General features: G+C 43.9%; 1 protein-coding gene and 1 long non-coding RNA gene across 6 annotated transcripts in view; both read right to left on the bottom strand.

The window, feature by feature from the left end:
* TRANK1 (tetratricopeptide repeat and ankyrin repeat containing 1) overlaps nucleotides 1-15,135 on the bottom strand; it is a 54,230-nt gene that overhangs the window by 37,667 nt on the left and 1,428 nt on the right. For all 5 annotated transcript variants that reach the window (XR_014690456.1, XR_014690457.1, XM_084511632.1 and 2 more), the window contains exon 2: nucleotides 659-793. Coding sequence is in view for 3 of the 5 variants with exons in the window: in XM_084511632.1 (XP_084367758.1) it covers nucleotides 659-793 (135 nt within the window). In the remaining 2 variants the exon portion in view is untranslated. The remainder of the gene's footprint in view (nucleotides 1-658; nucleotides 794-15,135) is intronic.
* On the bottom strand, nucleotides 5,498-15,082 carry LOC311432999. Its single transcript, XR_014690480.1, has 3 exons — nucleotides 14,363-15,082; nucleotides 14,052-14,121; nucleotides 5,498-8,207 (listed from the first exon to the last, which is right to left on the bottom strand). It is a non-coding gene; the product is annotated as an uncharacterized lncRNA (long non-coding RNA).

The following is a 15,135-nucleotide window of genomic DNA, read 5'->3' as shown; positions in this document are numbered from 1 at the left end:
CCCACTCCCCCCATACGCTCTAGGCTGTGTTTTACCACCCTGAGTCTAAGGGCAAAGAGTCAAACTGGCTGGTGTTAAATAGGATAAACATCAGTGCTAATACATGGCAGCAATGAATATTTAATAGTTAACAATACGCAGTTATTTAACCACTAATAATGTTAGCAACCAATGTTTACTGATGACAACAAGCACTTACCATTTGGAAAGAAACATCCAAACAACTCTTTGGCTAAAAAGTTTGAACAGATCTTAGAATACTAAGAAAGTCCAAATAAAAAAGTAACCTGCATTAATTGTTTTAAAAATAATTCATGACCCATGGACATGACCAGTACCTGGTAGAACCACAGCAACATCAATCCACAATATCAGCTTCAAACAGAAGTAATTTAACACAAACCACCAAGGACATGGAAAATTAATTTGAGTTTTAATTATATTCATTTATAATTAACATTTATATAAAAGCATTCAGATATTGCTAACTTATCTCCCACATACACATCAAAAACAATTCCTCTTTAATTATAAAACTGCAATACCAAAGAGTGTGACAAAAAATACAAGAACGTCAAGTGTCAGGGAAAGAAACGGTTTTCAGTTAATTGTAGTACTGTACCCAATGGTTCACATCTGGTAATCAAAGAGTACTTACAGGATCCATTGCCTTATCTGAATAAGCGTACGCAGAGCTTGATCATACTTTCTGATGGCCAAAGAGTAACTTCCATTTTTAAAATCCTCGTTCCCAGCTTTTTTCATAAACTGTGCATATTGCATGGCATCCATGCTAATTGTGAAAGAGAAAAAAAATAAAATCAAACAGCATTGATTTGAGACACTTCTGTTCCCAAAATCTATTTAAACTCTTGCCTTAGGAATTGCATATTTGAAAAGGAGGACAAAAAAACAACTTTTTGTTGCAGTTGGAATAATAAAATGCAACTCATGTGCTAACCTCATCTTTGCTGTTGATACCAACTTCCCAGCTATTTTTTAATCAATGTCGGGCAACCAAATATATCACTGGAACACATTTTACTTTTTTTTTTTTTGTTTAAGTCTTGCACTCTTTTTAAAATTAAGATTCAAAATTATTTACGTGTGTAAATATACATTAAATGCTGGAGGAAGAATCTGAGATAGAGTTCATATATTTCAGAAACATATGAAGCTATATAAGTTATTTACTTTTTATTTATCTTTATGAGTTTTCCTTTGTCTGGCCTCTCTGCCTAGACATTTAATAATCCAGTCCATACAAGACTGCTTTGAAACTTGATTACTACAATGTAAGTGTATTAATAGTGCATGAAGACCTTCAATCGAATTTTAAAAAGTTATTAATAGAACCTGGAGAAATTAAAGGTCAGAACAGGCATCAACTGCAACTGACTGAGAAAAACATTTCATAATTAAAATTGTAATGCCAGGTTCCTCATAAAAGTAATCACATTTTCCAGTAGCTGGGTAAACAAATACAAATGGAAAAGTAGCTACATGTATGTGGAGAAAACGTCAAGAAAACAGGTGATAAAATAGAATGCTAAGGCCTTGAATAGAATCATTCGTCACAACTGGATTTTATGTTTAAACGCCACTTCCATTACCTTTGAATGGCTCTATTAATCTCACAAATCTCAGTATTAGCAAGTAAGATTAAATCCCCAAGAAGGAATGCACAGGTTTATTTATTATCCAAGTACTAACAGGTGCAGAACAAAACCAGTACCAATCTGTAACCCACTAACAGAACCTGTAAAATCTCTTCATGTAAACCAAACTACACGTGTCTTAATATACGAGCCTGTAGACAAACCAAAAAATAATACTGACATTTTCTCTACAGCACTTCTCAATGAAGCGAATGAGGACACAGAATCCAGGATAGTCGAGACCTGGAGACCTTTTATTGTTCCAATCCAGATATTATATAGCTTCCGACCCAGCTACACATGCTGCATGTGTCTAGCACGCATCGTTACAGACTTCTGATTGGTGCATTCCTTTTGATCACGTGTAGCCCTCTATACACCCATCCGAGCCTAGCAACTTCTTCTTATTGGTTCCCACTCCCTCTCATTCTGCCTGGTTACCACTCTATGCCCTTGAGTAACCTTCTTCTTAACCCTTACTGCACCGCCATATCAATCAGCTCCAGTTTATCACCGAACAGGTCACCCATAATTCCCCCTTTTTTTGTTTCTACAAGCCAAATTGTGCACAACGAGTAATTAATCATTTTTTTTCAAACAGTGCAACAGGCATGGTATAACTAGTATAACTGCAACAAACATGATAAGCAAAATAATCCCACCTTTTACAAACTCCGCTAGCCACCCGGTTATTCCTAATCCCTTTATCCAGAACTCTAGTCCCAGTGAGCTTGTTGTTAGCTTATGAGACAACTCATTCATTTTTTTACTGTTGACCAAAGCTACAAGCTTTGTTTGTTTGTAATTTATCTGGTAACAGAATCCTGTTGCAGGAAGCACAGCCAAAAGCCGTGCCATAAACCCCTAAACCATGCTTAGCAGCGTCATTGTAATCACAGGTGTTATTTGTATTTCTATACCCATATGGCCCTTTCCAGGTTCCTGTAGCAGGATTCATCTGATAGCCACTGCTACATTCACATTTGTAGCCACCTTTCAGGTTGATACAGATTTGACTACAGATACCAGGGTTTTGACATTCATTAATATCTCCACAGTTTCTCTTGTCTACAAACTCAAACCCAGCTGGACAGTCACATTCATTTATGATGCATTCCTTCAGGGGCTCATCACCCCAGTCCTTGCAGTCTCTCTGCTGGTTACACACTTTATTGATACCTATGCATTCTCCACTTTTGCACTTGAATTTGCCAGGTCCAGAGCACTGAATAACACTGTTACAGTTTGCTTCATCAGTGCCATCCAGACAGTCTCTCATACCACTGCGCTGCCTACTCCCATGGACACAGTTCCCATCTTCACATCTGAACTGGTCTGGCCTGCAGGTCTGAGAAGGGCAGTTAATTTCATCACTTCCATCCTTGCAGTCAGGATCTCTGTCACAGTCTTTTTCACCATCACATTTCCAGGACACTGGGATACACTGGGTTGACTGAGGACCACAGCTGATTTCATTTACCCAGCATGGTCTCATATGACACAGCTCAGCACTTTCGTCAGACCCATCTTCACAGTCCGGATCCCCATCACACTGCCATCTGTTTGGCACACACTGACCACTGTTGCACACAAAGTCAGATTCAGCACACGTCTTCTTCACACAAGCACTCTCATCACTGCCATCTGAGCAGTCTTCACATTTTGCTCTAGCACCGTCGGCAGCAGTGCACAGGCAGGTGAGGGCAAGCAGCAGGCAGAGTGCCCCGCAGCGCGGCAGCGCCCGCTGCTGCCCCGCACCTGTGTCACTTATACTACTCCTATTACCCGTACTGTTAGTGTCAGTGGCATCCTCCTGGTACCGTTTCTGTCTTTGTTGCCCCTTACTCTCCCCCTTTTCTTTTTGCCACTGACCATTCACCACAAATGGATGAGACACATGATTACTAGTTAGGAAAGAGAGTGTAACGTCTGCTATACGGCTGCAGGCAGTGCCGGCTGCAACCTTAGAAGCGGTTTGTGAAAGAGCCTGCCAGTGGTCATTTGGCAGTGTAATCTGCGTCTCTGCACTCCTGCCCCTCAATAGAGCTAAATCGTCATTAGTAATCCATAGAATGTGGCAACCCCACGGAATGTTATTCAGAAACATAGTTATAACACCGATCTGGGGACGAATAGTCTTTTTTGCATTGCAAGATAAACCTCTTATAAAAAGAATGCCAGAGAGAAGCAGCACAGCCACCGCTGCTTCCATGGTTACGTCAGACAGGCTGCAGGGTCCTGATGTCCGTCCCTCTGCTCTGTGCCAACTCGCCACATAGCGAGGGTCGGCTGCCGTTGTCCACTGACGCCTCTGGTCTCCCGTAGCAACTCGATCTCGGATGTCCCGCATCACACCGCGATTACTTCAATTTCACACGATTACTTCAATTTCCCACGTTTTCCGCGGCTCCATTTCCCGCGTCTCTCTGCAAGTCCTTTTTCCGCGTCCCTCCGCGATTCCTTTGTTCAGGTCGGTGCATAGAGTGTTTCAATGTCTCTCAGGTGTTCCGGCATCCGTCAGGTCTGTCCTTGTCTCTCGTAGTTGGCCGTAGCCCTGCAGCGTCAGTCAGTGCTCTCTCCAGGCGGTGGTAGGCTTGCCGCATGCCTCGGGTCTCCCGGCGCTGCTCCGATGTCCCGACCTCAGCCTGTTCGGGCACCATATGTTGCAGGAAGCATGGCCGAAAGCACGACAGACACCAGCAGAGTCAGATCATGCTCCATTTTATTGCCCGAATAGCCTAACTTTTATAGTGAACTTAACAGGGGCGGACAGTGTTTCACACAAGATTATTGGTCAAAAGCACTCAGACAAACAACTAGAAGAAAACAAACCCACCTGCAAGAAAACAACCCCGTTGTGATTAGCAGTCACATAGACCTTGTCCTTGAAGCCAGCTACTGGTAACAATATTTTTCTGAATTCCTCAATTGGGCGATGTGGGAACACTGTCATGGGAACTTCTCATAGTTGCCCTGGTAGCTTGGTTTGCTCAGCTACAGCAGGCCATGAGATTTTTGCTGTTTCAAAAATCCCTCAACAGAATCCCAACCAAGCAGGTCATGAACAGATTGTCTGCGCTGGCCATCGAGAGACATGTGTGGTCCTGTCCCATCATGTTGGCAAGGGTGACCCAAATGTTTCATCTGAGCTGGATTGAGACCCAAGCGGCACCAAAACTGCAGAGGTGAAGGAGGGCAGTGATCTCAACCAAGGCCACACGCCACGGGCCGGCACCCATCACGATCCCTGTCCTGTAGAGATGCAAGCATACCCTTAACCCCAAGTTATTAGGTGGTATGGTTCTTCCTCCCCCCCCCCCCCCCGCTATCCAAGTTTCGCATCTTAACCATCACCTTTCATGTTTTAACTGATGTTAGTTCTGATTCCATTGTTTTAAAATGCTTGATAAGGGGTGGTACATCTTCATGTTGAAACATAGATTACTTTAGCTAACTTATTCTGTGGTGTCTCTTGAGTCTCCCCATTTTTGTTTTGCTAGCAGGTCCTTTATTGTGCTGTGGACTCGTTCTACTATGGCTTGTCCTGTGGGTGAGTGTGGGATGCCTGTCTTGTGCATGATACCCCAAGTGTGGAAAAACACCGTTGTAGAGTAGCTGACATATGCAGGTCCATTATCTGTTTTTATTTCTTTTGGGATGCCAAGGGCAGCAAAGGCTGCACAAAAATGTGCCTGGACATGACAGCCAGTCTTGCCTGCCGTTGCCAGATTGTATGTGAAGAGGTGTCTATGGATACGTGAACATATTTTAACCTTCTGAATTCAGGAATGTGATTAATGTCAGTTTGCCAAATCTATGGGGAAGAGAGGCCCCTAGGATTCACGGTAGTCAGTGGGCCTGTCTGCTGTTGACAATCTGGGCAGGTTTGGACTATGAGTTTTGCCTTTCCTATAGGGATGGCAAATTGTCTGCACAATACTTTCGCTGTCTGGTGAAAGAATTGATGTGACAAATAAGCCTGAGATAGTGTATTTGGTACTAGGACTTGCAATGCTACATTAGCTAGCTGGTCGGCTCAGGCATTCCCCTTACGCCCGGTAAAATGGTGTGATTCCTAATATGAATTATGCAGTATGGATGGGTACATTGCTCAACAAGGAATAGCATTTCCTTGAATGCTGCAAATAATACTTCATTCTGAATGTTCCTAATTTGAGATTAATTCATTGTAACACTCCCACCACATGTTGTGAATCTGACACAATATTCACTGGGAGCCGATGCCATTGTTTAAATGCCAATATTAGTGCATGTAATTCTACTATTTGTGGGGAGCCTTGATGTTTTCTATTATGTGATTCCACTGGTTCCCTTGTTCCCATGTACCTACAGCTTTTCCATTCACCCCAACCCATCAGTGAATACAGTTTGTCCTTGGACAGGGTGCCATCTATATAGGGGTTTAACCTCGAGTTGTACATTGTTATAAAAGGTGAACATTTTATGAGATGGGAGGTGCATATCTAATTGACCATCAAAACCCGAAAGGGCTGCTTGCAGCTCAATGCTATTCTGGAGGCACCAGTTGAGGTAGTCCTTAACTATCAGAATAACAATGCTTTTTGGTTCCTCTCCAGCTATCTCTACAGTACATTCTCTGCCCTTCTTAATTAAGGCTGCAAACATTTCAATATAAGTTGTGAATGTCTTAGTAGGTTGATGAGGTAAGAACACCCATTCTAGTAACAATAGTGGATTCACTGCAGCAGGATCCCATTGCACAATGATAGCTAAAGGTTGTGGATTCTGGTTGTATATGTAGAACTGAATGGGTAAATTTTCCGCACGTGGTTGGCATTGTTGGGCTGAAAATTTTCCTCAACGTTGCTTAAAGCTACTCTGGCCGCATTAGTCATCTTTCGGGGCACATTAGTGTTCATGTCCCCCTTCAAAAGTTCAAACAATGGTGCTAAGGTTTGATTATATAATTGATCTGTATTTCCTATAAGCTTCTGGACATCATTCAGCATGTGGATTTTCACTGTGATGGCTACATTTTGGGGTTTAATACTCTGTTGTAATATCTTCCAGCCTAAATATTTCCAAGGCACCTCCATCTGGATTTTTTCTGGCACGATTTGTAAACTTCTTTGTTGCAACTTCTGCTGTAGAACAGGCAGCACTTCTCACACTAAGCTCTCGGATGGGCCAGAGAGCAATGTATCATCCATACAGTGATAAATGTACACGTGAGGGAATTGCCTTCGCACAGGGCTCAAAGCTTCTGCAATGTATGTCTGGCATATAGTTGGGGAATTTTTCATCCCTTGGGGTAGTACAGTCCAATGATATCTGTCCATGGGTTCACTCATGTTCATTTTCAGGACTGAAAAGGCAAATCAGGCAGCATCTTCAGAGTGAAGTGGTATAGTAAAAAAACAATCCTTCAAGTCAATAATTAGTATATTCCAATTTCGAGGGAGCATAGTAGGTGAAGGCAATCCGGGCTGGAGAGCTCCAACGTCTTCCATGACGTTGTTTATCTGGCACAGGTCACAGAGCAGTCTCCATTTCCCACTTCTCTCTTTGATCACAAATAGTGGTGAGTTCCAAGGACTAGTTGTGTGGGTGATATGTCCGAATTCCAATTGCTCTCTAATAAGTTCTTGGAGTGCAGTGACCTCTTCTGCTGAAAGCGGCCATTGATCCACCCACACTGGCTTCTCAGTTTTCCAGGTGAGTTTCATGAGTGGTCACTCGTCAACGGCTGCTATTGAAAATTTTCTGGAAAGCTCAGGGTAAAATTGCCCTGCCCCATCACATCTCTTCCCAGGAGGCTGACAGGTATTGGGACAGCATATGGCTGAACATGGTATGCCAAGCCTTGGTGAGCCTTAATGGTAAGCATATATTTACTCTGGTAAGTTTTGGAAACACCACCCACCCCCATTAAGGCCTTTTGGGGTTGAATCCAATGACCATCCAGTGGGCCAGTCCTTTAGGGCTATTACTGTTACATCTGCCCCTGTATCCATTAACACCATGACTAGGGCATTTGGGGGGGGGTTGGCAGTCAGGTAATGTAGCATTACTGTCAATATAGGTCTTTTAGTGGCAATGGTTGAGACCCCTGTTGACCCAAAGCCCCCATCACATTGCTTGCACTGTTCTGCTTAGGGAACAGTTGCTTTAAATATTAACTGGTCGATTTTGGTACCCTTTGGCACAAGCACCGGTGGCAAGGGAGTCCATGCCATGGCTTGTATGACCCCTTCATAATCAACATCAATAACTCCAGGCAGTACAAAAAGTCCTATTAAGGTGGTACTTGACAGTCCCCACAGGAGCATGCTATATCCTTTACCTATTGGTCCCGTAATATTCAGCATTACTTTGCACACCCGAGTGTCCCAAAGGATGCAGTCCTCTACTGTGGAGACATCCAAACTAGCGCTTCCTTGGGTTTTGGCGGTGAGGTAGTCCACTGTGATATATTCGGCGAGGCCACTGGAGTGGTGCTCTGCTGTTGTTGTGGTCCAGGTGTCATCATTACTTGAGGCGGGTCCCATGAAGGCAGCCCACCCACAGCTGAGGACCAGGGCACTTGTGTCATCGCATGGCCCTGCCCCACACTCCACCTCCCCTTTCCCTGCCACAGTTGCAGGGACTGTCCGAGCCCAGCAACTTCTTATTGGTTCCCACTCCCTCTAATTCTGCTGGTTACCACTCTATGCCCTTGAGTAACCTTCTTAACCCTTAGTGCACCGCTGTATCAATCAGCTTCAGTTTTTATCACCGAATGGGTCACCCATACCTCAAGAAGAACCTGAAGCATTGCAAATCACTACTGTATTGTTAACAGAGGTATTAAGAGGCATTCTGTGGATGACACTGCCTCATCTGCACATCTGCTCAGCTGGATGAAATGCACTACACATAGGGGAAAAGCAGCACACACCTCTGAAGAGGCAACAGCAGAAGAACCAGGTGCTGTGCCAAAGCTCAAATCAAGATTGCTTCAGGAAAAAGGTCAGTCAGAAGTTAGATCTTGCTATTTAAAGAAATAAATACTCTGTGATGATGTCCGCAATGCAAACATCACCTTACTAAATTTCCAAGGAAGCAGGAAGAACTGAGGAAAATTAAATACACAAATCAAATAATCACCTCATTGAGCAATGCACATGCAATACCTAGTTTAAAAATACTACTTATTGAGACAGCAAGTTGAGTGTACTCATAGCATAAGTGTCTTTTTTACATTGCATGGTATGAACGTCATTGAGGAGAACAGGAAAATAAAGAGTAACAGTGCAAAGAATAAAAAGCAAATGCTAAAAGATGGTTCTATCTTCTATTCTGCTAATTTTTTTCAGCTTTCAACTTTTTATGATCAGAAGGCTAAATAAATGATTTTCACCAAGAATAGTACCAAAAAAATTAAATTACCCAAGGGTCTCATCATGTAGGCATAGCAGCATAACGGCCAGAAGAGGTTTGAAAATCGTCTGGTCCAACCATCACCATACTACCACTATCACCCTCTAAACCATGTCCCTAAGCACCAGGTCCAACCTTTCCTTGAATGCCCGCAGGTATGCCCCCACTCCCCCGGACAACCCATTCCAATGCTTGACTAGTTCTTTTGGAGAAGAAACGTCTCCCAATTTCTAACCTAAACCTCCCCTAGCACACCTTGAGGCCACTCCCTCTAGTCCTATCACTAGTTACCTGCAAGAAGAGGCCAACCCCCAGCTCCCCACACCTTCCTTTCAGGTAGCTGTAGGGAGTAATAAGGTCCCCTTTGGGCCTCCTTTTCTCCAGATGAAACAACCCAAGTTACTTCAGCCGCTCCTCACAGGACTTGTGTTCCAGGCCCTTCACCAACTTCATAGCCCCTCTCTGGACATACTCCAGAGCCTCGATGTACTTGTTGTACTGAGGGGCCCAAACTGAATACAGTACCTGAAGTGTTGCCTCACCAGAGTACAGGGGGACGATCACCTCCCTGCTCCAGCTGGCTACACTATTCCTGATACAAGCCAGGATGCTGTTGGCCTTCTTGGCCACCTGGGCACACTGCCAGTTCACATTCAGGTGAGCATCAACCAACACTCCCAGATCCTTTTCCTCTACACAGCTTTTGAACCACTCTGCCCCAAGCCTGTAGCACTGCATGGGATTGTTGCGGCCAAAGTGCAGGACCTGGCACTTAACCATGTTGAACCTCATCCCATTGGCCTCTGCTCATCAACCCATCCTGTCCAGGTCTGTCTGCAGGGCCTTCCTACCCTCCTGTATATCAACATTTCCCCCCAATTTGGTGTCATCTGCAAACTTACTGAGGGTGCACTCAATTCCCTCATCCTAGTCATCAATTAATACATTAAAGAGAATGGGCCCCAACACCAAGGCCTGGGGAACACCACTGGTGACTGGTCATCAGCTGGATGTCACTGTTTACCACCACTTTCTTGGCCCGTCGATCCAGCAAAGCATGTACCTGTCCAACCCATCGGCTGCCAGTTTCTCCAGGAGAATACTGTGGGAGACTGTGCCAAAGGCCTTGCTGAAGTCTAGGTAGACTATGTCAACAGGCTTTCCCTCATCTACCAGGCAGGTCACCCAGTCATAGGAGATGAGGTTGGTCAGTCAGGACTTGCCTTCCATGAACCCATGCTGACTGAGCCTGATCCCCCAGTTGTCCCATACACACTGCATGATTGTATTAAAGGCAACCTGCTCCATCACCTTTCCTGAAACCAAGGTTAGGCTGACAGGTCTGTAGTTCCCTGGGTACTCTTTACAACCCTTCTTATAGATGGGCATCACATTAGCAAGTCTCCAGTCATCTGGGACCTCGCCCCCCCCCCCTTTTTTTTTTTTTAAATGATAGTTGAATTTCAACCCTGTTCTTTCAAGAAAAGTTATGCTCCTCCTTAGGGTAAGGTTTGTTGTTTGTTTTTTTTTTTAAACCTAGAATTATATTTATCTTGCTTTTCTTTATCGTCCACTTAAAGAACAATTAAAAATAAAAAGGTATCCAAAGGAAGTTTAAAGGATTCTTTCCCCCACAATACAGCAAAAAGACCCCCAGTTGCAAACACACATTTTAAAAGGCCTTTTAAAGGCTTCATGCGATGAGACATTTTGGGTCTGAGCTCCATGTTTTGATTCAGGAGGTCAAATTCCCCCCAGCCCCTCCCATGTAGAGCAGCAGGATTTCCAGCAGATCACAAATTCCTGTGCTTTTCCAACATTAGCTTGCCAGCAAAAACCTGAAGCCAAAGGTCATTTAAATAACCAGGATGTCTGCTGTAGGCTTTAGCAACTACATCTAATTTTGCAGACCCAAGAGATATACAGGTGTGCAAGTCTGACATCTAAATTAATTATCCAAAAGAATCACTGTACTGATTAGCACAGCATGACTTTCTGTTGCCTAACATCTTCCTGCAGCATAAACATTTTTAATCCCAAACCAGTATACTAAGTAAGACCTATTACATTAAAATCTGTTGAATGTGGCCAGCATTAAAAAACACGACCTATTACTCTGCCTTCAGTTGGTACAAGGTCAACTGCCCAGACCACAAGTCCATCTGAATATAACAGATACATATATTTTGTGTGTGTATGTGAACACACATGAATAACATATTTTGAAAAAAAAATCAGACAAGATTATCTACTTTGTTGACTTATTTTTACAGCTTCTGAAGCCACCAGCACAACTCTGGCAGCAAAATGAAGCACATCCATTTATACCTGAAGAATTACAACACAAGATTATGCAGTTAAGTCAGAAACACTCTATTCTAGTTCATATTGCTATGTCCTGGTTTTGGCTGGGATAAAGTTAATTGTCTTCCCAGTAACTGGTCTGGTGATGTTTTCTGGATTTAGGATGAGAACAACACTGATAACACAACAGTCTCGCAGTTGCTGCAGAACAGTGCACAGAGCAAGGAGTTTCAGTTTCTGGTGTTGTCCTGCCAGTGAGGAGGCTAGGGGTACACCAGGCAGGGATGCAACCAGGACAGCTGGCACACACTGCCCACAGGTATGTCCCACACCATACTACATTGCTGTGCTCAGCAGTAAAACTAGGGGGTGGCTGCCACTGCTCAGGGAATGACTGGGCATCAGTGTAGTTTTTTTACTACCTGCTGACTGAGCATCATTTGCTTTGTTTATTTTTTTTTCCTTCCCCTCATTCCTGGAGTGTGTGTGTTGGGGGGGGGATAGTAAATGTCTGTCATGTTTTGCTGCCTGCTGGGTTAAACCACAAAATGTTGCCAGTGGGCAAAATTCAGCTGATAAGCTTGAAAACCCAAATAGAGACTGCCCACAATCCCACATCTGTTGGGAATTGGCATACTGGGCATGGACATGAGTCTGTGGAACAATTGTTTGATCTGAGCTTGCCTTAAGCAACCAGGAGTAGGCCTTAGAAAATCTCATGGCCTGCTGTAGCTGAGCAAACTAAGCTACCAGAGTAACTATGAGAAGTTCCCACAACAATGATTCCCACATCGCCCAATTGAGGAATTCAGAAAAATATTGTTACCAGTAGCTGGCTTCAAGGACAAGGTCTATGTGACTGCTAATCACAAGGGGGTTGTTTTCTTGCACGTGGGGTTGTTTTCTTGTAGTTGTTTGTCTGAGTGCTTTTGACCAATAATCTTGTGTGAAACACTGTCCGCCCCTGTTAAGTTCACTATAAAAGTTAGGCTATTCGGGCAATAAAATGGAGCATGATCTGACTCTGCTGGTGTCTGTCATGCTTTTGGCCGTGCGTCCTCTAACACGTCATTTTTGAAAAACACTGCTCTGTACACCAATCATCGATCCCAAGAGGCAAGCTCGTGCTTTCTGAACATCTGAAGTTGACAATACTGAAAACTTCATAAAACTGAGAGCAAACCTGTGCAGACTGTTTGTTTCATCTGTGTCCAGTTAATGTACTTTAATAGAGAAACTACATAAAGCCTCTGTAAGTCCCCTCCTCTCCCTTTTTACTGCTGAGCCTGATGTGGTATGGCATGGTATCTTTTTCAGATCACCTGCCTGCTTGTGTCCCCTCCCGAATTCTTGCACACCTCCGGTCTATTGGCTGGGAAGGGGCAGAGCGAGAAACTGCAGAGCCTCAAGGCCGTCTCTAACACCGCTCAGCAAAAGCTAAAACAACAGTTTATTATCAGAATTGTTTTGGTCACAAATCTAAAACAGCACCATGCAGTTGCTACAAATCCCAACTAGACCCAGGACAACTGTTTGTTCCCAGAGAAAGAGCTAGGGTTGTTACATAGCCTTACAGCTTAGCTTTCAGTATCAACAACAAAAGTCTGGCTTCAATCCTGTGGCATTACCCAATGGTAGAATAACAGTTTTATTCTTGAGGAACAGTAGCTTTCCTTAATGGAAGCAAAAAGTGAAATAATACTATCTGGGGAGTTCTGCATCTGAATTAAAGTAGTGGTTAAAAAGAGCATCCTTCCTTTTCTAGGAAACCCAACTTCTAAAGACTGTGCATTCCTCTTTTAGTAATGCAGAGGAATAAATGATTCTTACTCTTTCCACCCTAACCTAACAGGCAGACACTACCAACAGGCAGGGAGGAAAACAGAGGGGAAAAAAGCCCAGCAGTAAAGCAAACAAGCTAGATATATGTGATAAGCATTCAGTTTATTCATGTTTTCTCAACAGGCCTTGGGGCTCGCATTAGCTATTACCTGACAAGAGCAGGCTGGCTGTGAGAGCACAGTGCCACCATGAAGGCATCGCCATGTCACGCTTTACTGCCACATGCCCACTACTGACACTCTATGTCCAAGTGTCCATTACCCAGATAAAGGATGACACATACACTATGTCCTGGTATAGATGCATGCAAATGTCACGGCAGGCCCCCCCCAAAAAAGAAGAAAAACAAAGGGTGAGAAGGCCGTACCTTGAGAAGTCTATGCTCTGCCTGCTTGCCAGTTTTATTAACCTTTCTGACAACAGCAGCTACCAAATCCATATTTACAGAAGTCTCCCGTGAACATATACAGGCATAAATCCAACAGTGAAAAGCAGAAAAAAAGAATATACTTCTTACAGGATCTTCCATTTTTCATCAGATGCAGAAGTAATGCACAAAAAACCATCTTGAAACTGCCTGTGCTTTGAGAAGAGGCCTTGAAAGAATGGCAGATAAAAGAAATACAATTTCTGCAATCAGTATGAATGGGTTAGTGCTGACCAGCCATAACTTGACATGTTAAGAGACCTCATGCAGAGGGAGGGAAAGAAGTTGAGATTTTTAGCATTGCCATCCTCAAGTATCTGTTTGGTCTGGAGAAGTCATACTGATGTTTGTGAATATCCAAATACGTTAATATGTCTCACAAAGACTGTTTTAAACTCTTGCAGCATACATCAGCTCACCTTGGAGAAGCTGGTCATCCACAAACCAAAAGCCTATCAATAAGAAAGCAAAGCGCTTCCTCATTCTGTCCTGCAAAAGAACAACAAAAACTTGTGACTCATTACCTTTACAGATCACCATCAGTTCTGGAGGAACCCTACTACCTTTCCATCCTTCCAGCAGCCACGAGCACAACACAGTACTGAGCCCTACACCAAGCCAGGGCATACCATGGGACAAAACACATCTTGCTCAGGGACCCAATTTCACATCAAATCCCACACCCAAGTGCTGCACCTGTGGTTGAAAAGTCAGCTGTAAGACTTCTCACCTCTGTGGTTTTGCTTACTAGAAACACACAAGGCAGCTGAAAAGATGAAACATCTGACTGTGCTCAAGCTGAGCTTTCTCCTGGAAACCAGCACAGTAGTAAAGCGCTGGCTGCAGGGCACAGGCGTGGTCAGAAACAAGACATCCTAATTGACATTCAGCACACACTCCCCACATACCATTCAAGATATTAACAGAGCATTGAGGCTCCTGAGCTAATCATATCCTGGTATGTACAAGGCAGATAAGGAGATGTACAGTCTGGGTGAAACAAGTGGAGCAAGTGTAATACAAGCACGGGGAAACTCCTGCTGTGACCAAGGGCCCTTCTCTGGGAAGGGTTGGCCTAAATGACCTCCTCAGGTCCTCCTTCTCTAGATAACCACCATGCACTGGTTTCTATTTAAGCAAGCTATTATAAAGCAATTATTACTCATAACTACGCCCAGCTGCCTGATATCCCCAACCCCTCACACACCAAGCACACATGTAGCTGACCCCGCCTAGCAGCCCAGTTCCTCTTCAGAGGATGACCAGTAACAAGATAACAGAAGTGGGACCCAAGTCCAGTCAGTAGCGCTGGGTCAGCCCTGTCAGCTTGCAGCAATCCAAGAAAAACCTCAAGACAAGGATGCCACTAAAACATTACCAATAAATCCTCCAGAGGATGGATCTGTGGTCACTTTGCCTGCAGAAGAGGTGCTAAGGCCAGGAAGCAACATGGCAAGGCAATGGAAATCATAAGCACGTCACAAGAACAAGACAAACTTCCCA

Source organism: Aythya ferina (assembly GCF_964211825.1).
Source record: "Aythya ferina genome assembly, chromosome: 2".
Classification (NCBI taxonomy): Eukaryota; Metazoa; Chordata; class Aves; order Anseriformes; family Anatidae; genus Aythya; species Aythya ferina.
This window is presented reverse-complemented; position numbering and strand designations above follow the sequence as displayed.